Below are 12,461 nucleotides of genomic sequence, written 5' to 3'. Positions count from 1 at the left end.
ATTATTCCATTTATTTGTTCATATAGTGGCACCAAAAATAGATCGTCGTAATCTCAAATCTATAACAATCCGAGAAGGTGAACCAATTTTATATGATGTTAAAGTATCAGGAGAACCAGCACCAGATGTAACTTGGTCTTTCAATAATGTTATTATTTCTACTAATAGCATGTATCAAATTGATAATGTACCATATAATAGCCGATTTTATCACTCAAATCCAATGCGTAGTGATACAGGAATTTATAAAATAATAGCTTCTAATAAATATGGTGAAGACGAGGAAGAAGTCGAAGTGACGGTTATTTGTAAGTAAAATATTTTAAAAATATTACTTTGATATAAAACAAATAAATATATATTATTTATATCTAATCTAATTCTATAGCTAAACCAAGTAAGCCGGAAGGACCATTGGAAGTCTCAGATATACACAAAGATGGATGTACATTGAAGTGGAAAAAACCAAAAGATGATGGTGGTGAACCATTGGAGGGATATTTGGTAGAAAAGTTCGATCCTGATAATGGAGTTTGGCTACCAGTAGGACGTACTAAAGATCCAGAGATGCAAGTTACTGGTTTAATACCAGGACATGAATACAGTTTCCGCGTTAAAGCTTTAAATAGTCAAGGCGAATCAGAACCGCTTGAAACATTATCTACTATTATCGCTAAAGATCCTTTCAGTAAGAATTAAAATTATATTCAAATAAAGTATAATCATAATTTGTATTATAATTATTTTAATATACAATTAATATTTTTAACCCAGCCAACCCCGAAGCACCTGGTGCGCCTGATATTAATGATTGGAGTCAAAATCATGCTGACTTAGTATGGAAAAAACCATTTAGTGATGGTGGTACGCCAATTACTCATTACATCATCGAAAAGAAAGATAAATATAGGTAATTCATTGGCTTTATATTAATTTAATTTAGTACATATATTTATATATTTATTTAATTATAAATTAGTGGAGTATGGGAAAGAGCTGGTGAAACGATTAATGAACAACCTCAAGGAGTTGTAAACGGTTTGGTTGAAGGTAACGAATATCAATTCCGCATCATTGCCGTAAACAAAGCTGGTCAAAGTGAGCCTAGTAGGCCATGTGCTAGTTTTATAGCCAAACCACGTTACTGTAAGTGCCTGCAAATGTTTAATAATAAATACATTGTACATTTAAATCATTCATCTATTTAAATTAAAATAAACTATGTTAAATTTTCAATTTTAGTGGCCCCTCATATTGATAGACGTAATCTCATGGATGTAAAACTATCAGCTGGATCATCATTAAAATTAGATGCTGTGATTACGGGTGAACCAGCCCCTCATGTTGATTGGAGATGTGGTGCTATGCCATTAAAGTAAGCTTAAAAATATTAACTAATTAAATAAACCGTTATTGATAAGAATTTTATAATTTATATTTTGTAGGTCCGAACCTCATGTTAATATTGAAATCGTAGACTATTATACAAAATTAGTTATTAGACCTGTAGGCCGTAATAACAGTGGTCAATACACTGTTACTGCTGTAAATAGTTCTGGAAAAGATACTGCTGTTATTAATGTCACAGTTACAGACAAGCCAACGCCACCAGTCGGACCACTTCAAGTAATAAATCAATAGACAAATTTTTTAATTGAAATGTTATATTTTAAATACAATCCTATTTAAGGTTTCTGATATACATAAAGATGGCTGTAAATTAAATTGGAAAAGACCAGAAGACGATGGAGGTACTCCTATTGAATATTATTTAGTGGAGAAGTTTGACACTCAAAAAGGCAGTTGGATACCATGTGGACGATCACCAGAAACCGGTTCGATTAGAATAAACATTAAAACATTAAAAACTGTGTTATTAAAATTTAACTTTTTACAGCTTTGGCAGTAACTGGTCTGACACCGGGTAAAGAATATAAATTCCGCGTTACAGCTGTAAATGCAGAAGGCGAATCTGATCCACTCCAAACTGAAGAATCAATTATCGCTAAAAATCCTTTTGGTAATACAGTTGTACACTTATTATTTACAATTTTAAACATATTTTATCGAATATCTATTTTTTAGATGAGCCAGGTAAACCAGGTAACTTGGAAGTGACAGATTGGGATAAGAATTTCGTTGACTTAAAATGGATACCACCAAAAGAAGATGGCGGATCTCCCATTACAGGCTATTTAATTGAGGTTAAAGATAAATCAGGAACATGGGAAAAAGCATTGACAGTACCTGCTGATAAAACAACGGCAACAGTGCCAAACCTAGTTGAAGGTGAATCTTATGTATTCCAAGTAAAAGCAATAAATGCAGCTGGTCCAGGTGAAGCAAGTGATCCAACCAACACAATTGTTACTAAGCCACGTAATATGGCACCACATATTGATCGTACAAACTTGAATGACATCAAAATCAAAGCAGGACAAACCATTAGTTTTGACATAAAAGTAAGTTGTCTATTCATAAACATATTTTCACGAAAAAAAATTATTGAAATGAAAATTTACTAATATACTTACCTATAAATACAGTCTTATCTTTAAATCAAATTTGATAGACGTAAATATCTATTTTTATTTTTAATAAAACGCAATTACCTTATATTAAAATGTCATAGGTAACAGGCGAGCCGGTACCAAAAACGAAATGGTTAAAGAATCATAAAGATATACGAGTAGGTGATGGTGTAAAGCAAACACATGTCGATTATAATACAAAACTAATTATTCGTATGGCTACAAGAGAAGATTCAGGATCATATATAATAACAGCTGAAAATATAAATGGCAAAGACACAGCGTACGCTGAAGTAACAGTTTTAGGTAAAAATTTGAACGATATTAAAATTGTAGTCTGAATGCACGTTATGGCATTTTTTAAATTTGATTGCTTCATAATTATTCTAAAATGTAGAAAGTAAAATATAAAATTATATATAATGATAATGGGTTTTAATTATAGATAAACCAAGTGCGCCAGAAGGACCGCTTAAAGTATCTGATGTACATGGTGAAGGATGCAAGTTAAGCTGGAAACCACCAGAAGACAATGGTGGTCAACCAATTGAAAATTACATTATAGAAAAATTAGACGAAGCTTTGGGTCGCTGGGTACCTGCTGGAGAAACTGATGGTCCAGTAACTGACTTTGAAGTTACCGATCTGATACCCGGACATAAATATAAATTTAGAGTAAAGGCAGTAAATAAGCAAGGAAAATCAGATCCATTAACAGCTAACCAAAGCATTGAAGCTAAAAATCCATTTGGTAAAATTTTGATTACTTAATTGAATGCAAGTAACCGTTAATACAATTATTTTTTTATTAATTTTAGATACTCCTAGTAGACCATCAAATCCCATTATCAAAGATTTTGACAGTGATTTTGTTGAACTTGGTTGGGATAAACCTAAGACTGATGGAGGATCGCCAATAACTGGTTATATAATTGAAAAGAAAGATAAATTCAGGTAAAAAAAATTTCCAAAAATCTCTTTACCATGATATTTTTGATAATTTTAATAAAACATAAATAATTTACAAAAATTAATCATAAATATAATTTTTATTCAATTATTTTACTTTCTAATATTACATAAGTACAATTCATGAAAGTTATTTTAATAATAATAATACCTAATATATTTCTTAATAACAATCAATTTTATTTTTTTATTTATTGATTATAAACACATCGGTTAGTTGGTCATTAGTTTATAAATAACTGTTTACCTAGAATATGTTTTAGGTATGTTATATAATTCAATTTCTTTTAAAAAATTAAGTATAAAATTAATATATGATTGAAAATCTAGTTGCAATGCTTCTCCTAATACATATAGAATGTGATGTTTGATTCTTAGATCTTTAAATTTTTGATATTCGATTAAAATATATGTTACGGTGTAATCTAATGCACACATGAGAGGGATATTTCTGGCTATAATATGATTCTGAATTGTGTATGTATGCCCCATTTGTAGGTGAATTATAATGGTTTTTCTTTCCTATTTCGGTCGAATGGCACATGCAATTAAACATTATAAAAGTACTTACTAAATTTAATTGTCTATAGATTACAAAAATATAAACTAGCAAGTTTAATGATTGTTAGCTTATCTTATTATATTTTTTCCCTTGATAAAAAATCATCATTATTGTGATTTGAAAGTTAATAATACACAATATTTTTATTAACTATTAAATAGTTAATAATAAATAATGACACACTAGTCATTATTTAGTTTTGATTGTAATAAATAATCTATACTCAATTATATATTAATACTTTAAAATATACCAAACCTTATAAAAAAAAACATCAAATTTTGAATATATATTTTACAGTCCAACATGGGTCAAGGCTGCTGAAGTAACTGGTGATGTTAACAGCGGAATTGTTCCTGGTTTAACTGAAGGTAATCAATACGAATTTAGGGTGCGTGCAGTAAACAAAGCTGGTCCTGGTGAAGCGAGTGAACCTACATTGCCTCACGTTGCTAGACTCAAAAAGTGTAAGTTACATATTATAGTGTTACAAAAATATCCATACGTTATTGTTCATAATTTGCATATAAAGTATTTTGTATTTATTGAATAAATATATTTCAGTGGCTCCTCATATCGATAGAAACACTCTATCGGACATTAAAGTGCGGGCCGGAAACATGTTTGAATTTGATGTTAAAGTATCTGGAGAACCTCCTCCAACTAAAGAATGGTCTCTTAAAGGAGATGTGCTCATAAAAACTGAGAACATCAATATAATAAATCAAGATTACTCGACAAAACTAAAAGTTATTGATGCAAAGCGTTCTGATGACGGAATTTACTATTTAGTAGCAAAAAATATTCACGGAATGGACAAGGCTGCAGTCAAAGTTACAGTTATAGGTACTTCATAATTTTTATATGATTTTACTTTTATAACAGTTATTAAATATATGTGTTGTAATGTTATAGATGTACCACAACCACCCGAGGGACCTCTACATCCAACCGATGTGACAAAAAGTTCATGTGTATTAAAATGGAATCCACCCAAAGATGACGGTGGATCAGAAGTAACACACTACATAGTTGAAAAAATGGATGCTGATACATTAAGATGGGTTCCAGTTGGAGACGCTGCTGGCACAACAATGAGGTATACTATCATCCACAGTATTATATTACATTAATATAAAAACACATTTGTTTTAATTGCCTATTATTTAGGATTGATCATTTGATCGAAGGTCACAACTATAACTTCAGAGTCAAAGCTGTGAACAAAATCGGTGAGTCTTTGCCGTTAACTACATTTGATAGTATAACTGCCAAAGACCCGTACGGAAAGCCAGATAAACCAGGCACACCTCAAGCAACTGGTAAAATAAGAAATATTTTATTCATAATATTAATAAAATACTTTAATTTAAATTAATTTAATAACATTCAGATTGGGGAAGAAACTTTGTTGATCTTCAATGGACTCCACCAAAGAAAGATGGAGGATCTGAAATTTTATCTTACATTATCGAAAAACGAGAAAAATACGGGTAAATATAGTTTTTCACGTATGCATTGAAAATTAATGTATTCATTTGTTTTGTTCATAAATATTTTAAATTAATTTTATTTGAATTTAGTCCTTGGGAGAAAGCTGCGACAGTAAATGGAAATAAAACCAAGGCCACTGTTCCGGATCTCACCGAAGGCCATGAATATGAATTCCGAGTTATTGCTGTTAATAAAGGTGGCCCTGGTGATCCCAGCGATTCATCTGAAGTAATAACATGTAAACCAAAATTCCGTAAGTTTTTTGTTCATTATTCAAAATAAATATAGACAATATTCCTATATACTTTGATTTAATATACATACTGCCTATTTTCATAATGTATCCTTTGTTTATAACTGGTCGAAAAAAATTGTTTTATTAAATATTTTTATAATATAAATTAAAATGGTTAATTACGCCTCAGGTCACACCTTTTACTTTATTTTCATGGCGGATCATTGTATCAATATTTTCGAAATATTATTGTTATTTTCTTGATTATAATCTTAATATTTTATCTTAATTTTAGTTGAACCAGTAATAGATACTACATTTTTGCCTGATCTGATTGTACGTGCTGGTAATAAAATAAACTATACTGTTCCAATTGAGGCTGCTCCTAGACCAACAGTGAAATGGAGTGTTAATGAAGTGCCAATATATAGTGGCTCTAGAGTGGATATACAAATTTATAACAGCCAAGTTATATTTGAAATACCATTTTCAGTACGAAATGACACTGGCCGTTACACACTAACATTAGAAAATAACATGGGAAAATGTTCAGCTTCTGCCCATGTCACTGTATTAGGTAAAAGAAAAATAATCAAATAAAAAATAAAATTTATATTTATTTAAGATTTTTTTAATAATTTAACAATTTGTATTTATTTTTGTAGATCGCCCATCACCTCCTGAGGGTCCATTAGACGTTTCTAATATCAGAAAAGATGGATGCCGATTGACATGGAAAATACCTCTTGACGACGGTGGTGCTCCTATCTTACACTACATTATTGAAAAAATGGATATTTCCAGAGGAACGTGGTCCGACGCTGGAATGACAACATCATTATACCATGATATTATAAGATTAATTCACAAACGTGAATATTTGTTTAGAGTCAAAGCCGTGAACAGTATTGGCGAATCAGACGTTTTAGAAACTGATAAATCGATAATCGCTAGAAACGAATTTGGTATGATATATAAATGGTTATCTATGATATTTTTTTTACAAAAAATGCATTGATATAGATGAACCGGATGCACCTGAGAAACCAGTGGTAACTGATTGGGATGAAAACTTTGTTGAGCTACAATGGGAACAACCAAAAACCGATGGTGGATCACCAGTCACTGAATTTTCAATACAAAAGAAAGAAAGAGGAAGCCCGTATTGGGTAAATGCCGTAACAGTTCCAGGAAAAGAAACAAAGGTAAGAAGTCATAAATTAAAAAAAAATGAATATAATAAGATTTTTTTAACGAAATTTCAAAATTTTAGGCAATCATTCCAGACTTAATCAAAGGACAAGAATACGAATTTAGAGTTATTGCTACTAATAAAGCTGGTCCTAGTCCTCCGAGTGATCCTTCAGACCCGATTGTCGTGAATAATAGATATTGTAAGATGCCATAAAATAGTTAAAAAAAAAAAAAAAACATAAATCTTAAAACCTTACATATTTTTTTAGTGAAACCAAAAATAAAGACTCCCTTAAAAGACATTTTCATAAGAGCTGGAACAGTTCTACACGTTGATATAGATTTTATTGGGGAACCTCCTCCAGAAGTAACATGGACGGTAAATGGATCAGAACTTAAACCAGATAACAGAACTACAATAACTTCTATTGGATACCACACAATCATGAACAGAGTTAATTCAAAACGAGTAGACTCTGGAACGTATAATTTATTGCTCAAAAACAGTTCTGGAACTGACGAAGGATCGTTTAATGTTACCGTATTAGGTATGAAAATTTTATTTTACTATAATAAATTGTAATAAGTATATTATTAATTATAATAAATTTAAATGAACAATTGCAGACAGACCTGGGCCACCCGGCGGACCACTTACATACGAAGATATTACTGCCAGTTCAGTAACACTATCTTGGAAAACACCAAAAGATAATGGTGGAAGTGAAATTACGTAAGTTGAAAAATATTTTATACATTGACTTAAAAAGTTGTAAATTGAAACCGGACCGTTTTTAATGGAATATAGAAGGTTTTTTTAATAAATTAATTGTCTTAATTATCCTATAGCACCATTTCCATATTTTCTACAATTGATATTATATTATTTATATTCTTAGATTGATTAACATTATTTTTAGCATAAATTTCTCAGCTGTATTAAGCATCAAGTCATCTAACTTCACCATAAATTACAATAGTATAAATTAATTTTTTTCAGAGTCACAATTTAGGAAAATAATTTAACATTTCATTTTAATATAACTATATTGTAAAAATTCTTCTTACAACTACCTAGTACATTATTTTTTTCATTTAACTGAGCATTTTTTCGTCACTTTTGGATGGAAAATTGATAAATATGACCCTGAATTGTGATCACTAAATAAATAAAAGGCAAGAGACAAGATTATTAAAATGACAAAAGAGGAAAATACAATGTACTTGATAAAAAATTTAAATTTAATTCATTCTATTGTTATTTTTCCAGGAAAATTTGATAAATTATACTATATACCTTTAAATATATAATTATGGTTTACGTTTCAAACGAAAAACAAAAATTTTGTAATTCATCCATGATTTCCTGTATTTTCTATCTGTCTCACTGTATTCAGGACTAAGTTAGGCTACATACTAATTGTGGATTAATTCTTTAAGCCAATAATTTAATATAACTTAAAAATTGCGGACAGGGATTTCGTTATCAAAATACTTATTGTGAACATCAAGTTAATGACATTTTTATATTAATGTTTTGACATTTTTCCACGATATTAATAATTAATATATACCATATTATTGTCTACAATTGTATACTGTATTTTATATGTGGTTTCCTAAATTCAATGTTTATAATTTTTTTAGAGCATATGTTATTGAAAAACGAGATTTGACTCATGGAGGAGGTTGGGTACCAGCAGTTACATATATAAACCCAGCATTTACTTATGCCACAGTTCCAAGGCTTATTGAAGGAACTAGATACGAGTTCCGTGTTCGTGCTGAAAATTTACAAGGATTATCTGAACCTTTAACTACAGCAGAACCAATAATTGCCAAAAATCAATTTGGTAAGAAATAATTTAATATAAAATAATTTTTAAATAATTTTTCAAAACCAATTTTTTTTTAGATGTTCCTGGAAGGCCAGGTAAACCTGAAGCTACTGAAGTTGACCAAGAACACATTAAACTAATGTGGACTCCGCCTATGAGTAATGGAGGATCGCCTATTGTTGGTTATGATATAGAAAGGAGAGAGAGATCTACAGCTGGTCGATGGGCTAAAATAACTAGATCACCAATAAAGGTAAATTATTTAGTGAAATTAATGCATATAACATTTACATTAAATTGCTATAATAATTAATTTCAGACTACCGAGTATGATGATACTCATGTGCATGAAGGCAAACAGTATGAGTATCGTATAAGTGCAGTCAATGCTGCTGGTTCCAGTAAACCTAGTGAGACAGTCAGAAGTATACACTGCAAAATTAACCAGAGAAAAACCAAAACTACATTTAGAAGGCTTAATGGGAGGTCGAATAAAGGTTAGAGCTGGAGAGCCGATTAATATAAGCATACCAATTTCGGGTGCGCCAACTCCACGCATCGAGTGGGTCATAAATGGTGAAAAGCCTCCAGAAACTAACCGTATACTTGTAAGCTAATTCACAAGTTAATTATTTTATTATTATTATTTTCACACATAATTCATCATACGTTTATTTTATATTTTAGTCTGTAACTGGAAGTAACTTGACTAAACTTAGAGTTGACAATTCTACACGTAAAGACGCTGGCAAATATACTATAACCGCATCAAATTCATCTGGAAAAGATTCTGCGGACATATACGTATCAGTAGTGAGTTGTCCAAGTGCACCTAAGGGTCCTTTGCAGTATCCTGGTGCTACACACGATACTGTTACACTTGCATGGAGACCTCCGGAAGATGATGGAGGAAACGACATAACCGGTATATTGCTATTAGTTAAAATTGTTTAAACAAATTTAATTACGTTCATATAATTTAATACTATTATAGGATACATCATTGAAATGTCTGAGTTTGGAATGGATAGTTGGAAAGTAGTTCCTGGCTTCTGTCCAAATACTACATTTACAGTTAAAGGTCTGAGTGAAGGAAAACGATATGTCTTTAGAGTAAAGGCCGAAAATATGTACGGTGTTTCGGAACCCTTAGAAGGAGTTCCGATTACGGCCAAGAGCCCATTTGATCCACCCGATGCTCCGGGACAACCTGAAGTAACTAACTACAGTCCAAATAGCTGTAGTCTAAGCTGGACCCCACCAATAAACACTGGCGGAAGACCGATCACTGGTAAAAACCATTTCATATTTATTCGTATTTATTGTATTAAGTTAAATTATTTTGTTAGGATATATTGTTCAAAAGAGAGAAAGGGGTGGTGATTGGGTAAAATGTAATAATTTCCCAACTTCAAATACTAGTTTCACTGCTCAAGACCTTAGGGAAGGTAACCGTTATGAATTCCGTGTACTCGCGGTAAACGAAGCCGGCACAGGTAAACCTAGTAAGCCTAGTAATCCAGTTACGGCTAAAGAACAAAAGAGTAAGTAAATATATATAAGTACATTTATTTCATTGTTTATTGCTTTATTTTTTTAATGCATTATTTATCATTGTAGAAGTACCAGAAGCTCCAGAAGCACCAAAACCAGATAGAATTACCAAAGATAGCGTAGTATTATCTTGGAGACCACCAAGGTTTGATGGTGGTGCAAAAATAAAAGAATATGTTTTAGAACAAAAGAAGAAAGGTGAATCCGATTGGTCGGAAGTAATATGCCCAACTATTTATTCAACATTATGCACGGTAATATTAATTATACATTTATTTCTGAAAAAAAATAAAAAATTATTATATCTATTTTGATTACTTATAACAGGTTGGAAACTTAAAAGAAGGTGATGAATACCAATGGCGAGTTATGGCTGTAAATGAGGCAGGGCGATCAAAACCCAGTCGACCAAGTGTAAATGTTTTAGTTGAAGAACAACCTAATAAGCCTTGTTTGGATTTGTCTGGTGTTAGGGATATTACAGTGAAAGCTGGTGATGACTTTTCAATTCATATACCCTACATTGGATTCCCAGTACCCACTGCCACTTGGTTCAATAATGATCAAATCATAAATGATTCAGATCCTAGAGTACATATACAGGTACATATATGTATATAATTTAATATTTTTAATTTACTATACTTACGTAATACATTATACATAAATATATTTTAATAATTGTAATGATTTTGATTATAGTTGACAAACAACTCTGTAAGCTTAGTTATTAAAAACTCTCGACGAACAGATGCGGGGCAATATAGATTACAACTACGAAACCAATCTGGGTTTGATACGGCTACATTACACGTGAGAGTTTTAGACAGACCTATGCCTCCAGAACACTTTTATGCCGATGAATTAAACGGAGATTCATTGACATTATTCTGGCATCCGCCATTGGATAACGGTGGAGCTCCAGTTACCAACTACTTAGTAGAAAAGAAAGAAATGAACTCAACAACCTGGCAGAAGGTTGTTATTATTTAAATCTATATAATCAAAAAAATATTAAGTACATTTACTGTACTACTTTAATTAGTTAACAAATCCATAATAAATTATTGAACATTGGCATCCTTGAGTATTACATAGTAATACTCGTAATATAGTATTAGTATTATATTTTAAACATAAATAAAATCACAGTCAGCCATTGCTCCAGTTGGCTCTTCTTGGGGATATAGAACTAGACAAAATGGATAGTCTAAAATAACATATCTAAATAAAATGAAAAAAACAATGCTTAGTGTAAAATTCGAAATAAAAAAATTACTGTATACAAACTGAAATTATCTCAATGATCATACAATAAAATTTATTTTTGATTTAAATTTAAATTATATTAATCAAAAACTGTGAATGAATATTATTGTTATTATATGATCTTATTGATTTATCGAATAGTAGCTAGTTCATTGTATAGTATTTTAATTTCAACTGTTTGTCCTTATTTTCAGGTGAGCAACTATGTTGCATCACAACAATGTAAAGCCCGTAATCTTATTGTCGGAAAAACATACCAGTTCCGTGTTATGGCTGAAAATAAATATGGTGTATCTGATCCGGCTATCACCGTTGATCCAATTACTGCAAGACATCCATTTGGTATTTTCAACTACTTTAAAAAATATTTTATATTTATATGAGTAGATAATAAATTGTATTGTATATATAATTACAGATGTACCTGGTGCACCAGGAATTCCAAAGGGTGTGGACACATCTGAAGACTCCATTACAATTACTTGGGCTAAACCTAGAAATGACGGTGGATCGCCAATCACAGGCTACATGATAGAAAAACGATTGATAAGTGAAGACAAATGGACAAAAGCATCACACGCTATAATACTCGATACAACATTTAGGTAGGGGAAAAATAAAATTGTACTTTAAATGAAAAAACAATACCGTTACATATGTTTTAATTTTAATTTTTAGAATTCATAATTTAATTGAAAATCATGAATACGAGTTCAGGGTTTCCGCACTAAACACAGCTGGCCAAGGTCCATGGAGTTCATCTTCTGATGCCATTAGATGTTGTCCACCTGCATGTAAATATTCATTTAATACTC

At 31.0% G+C, this 12,461-nt stretch overlaps 1 protein-coding gene across 1 annotated transcript in view; it reads left to right on the top strand.

Annotated features, from left to right (window-relative positions):
* The window catches only part of LOC113559316 (twitchin-like), a 46,724-nt gene that overhangs the window by 19,255 nt on the left and 15,008 nt on the right, over positions 1-12,461 (top strand). The window contains 37 exon segments of the mRNA XM_026964993.1: positions 27-308; positions 389-688; positions 775-910; positions 980-1,146; positions 1,243-1,375; positions 1,446-1,626; positions 1,691-1,835; positions 1,898-2,020; positions 2,086-2,462; positions 2,633-2,837; positions 2,977-3,282; positions 3,350-3,485; positions 4,363-4,529; positions 4,627-4,908; positions 4,978-5,161; positions 5,233-5,384; positions 5,456-5,555; positions 5,646-5,809; positions 6,087-6,368; positions 6,457-6,756; positions 6,815-6,996; positions 7,065-7,185; positions 7,255-7,533; positions 7,613-7,718; positions 8,633-8,838; positions 8,901-9,076; positions 9,143-9,238; positions 9,240-9,431; positions 9,511-9,748; positions 9,818-10,114; positions 10,173-10,367; positions 10,444-10,631; positions 10,705-10,980; positions 11,080-11,355; positions 11,841-11,988; positions 12,065-12,251; positions 12,325-12,440. Of these exon segments, the coding sequence (XP_026820794.1) occupies positions 27-308; positions 389-688; positions 775-910; positions 980-1,146; positions 1,243-1,375; positions 1,446-1,626; positions 1,691-1,835; positions 1,898-2,020; positions 2,086-2,462; positions 2,633-2,837; positions 2,977-3,282; positions 3,350-3,485; positions 4,363-4,529; positions 4,627-4,908; positions 4,978-5,161; positions 5,233-5,384; positions 5,456-5,555; positions 5,646-5,809; positions 6,087-6,368; positions 6,457-6,756; positions 6,815-6,996; positions 7,065-7,185; positions 7,255-7,533; positions 7,613-7,718; positions 8,633-8,838; positions 8,901-9,076; positions 9,143-9,238; positions 9,240-9,431; positions 9,511-9,748; positions 9,818-10,114; positions 10,173-10,367; positions 10,444-10,631; positions 10,705-10,980; positions 11,080-11,355; positions 11,841-11,988; positions 12,065-12,251; positions 12,325-12,440 (7,401 nt within the window).

This window comes from Rhopalosiphum maidis, chromosome 3 (genome assembly GCF_003676215.2).
Source record: "Rhopalosiphum maidis isolate BTI-1 chromosome 3, ASM367621v3, whole genome shotgun sequence".
In the NCBI taxonomy this organism is placed as follows: domain Eukaryota; kingdom Metazoa; phylum Arthropoda; class Insecta; order Hemiptera; family Aphididae; genus Rhopalosiphum; species Rhopalosiphum maidis.
Note: the sequence above shows the minus strand (reverse complement) of the source record. Positions and strands in the feature narration are given on the sequence as shown.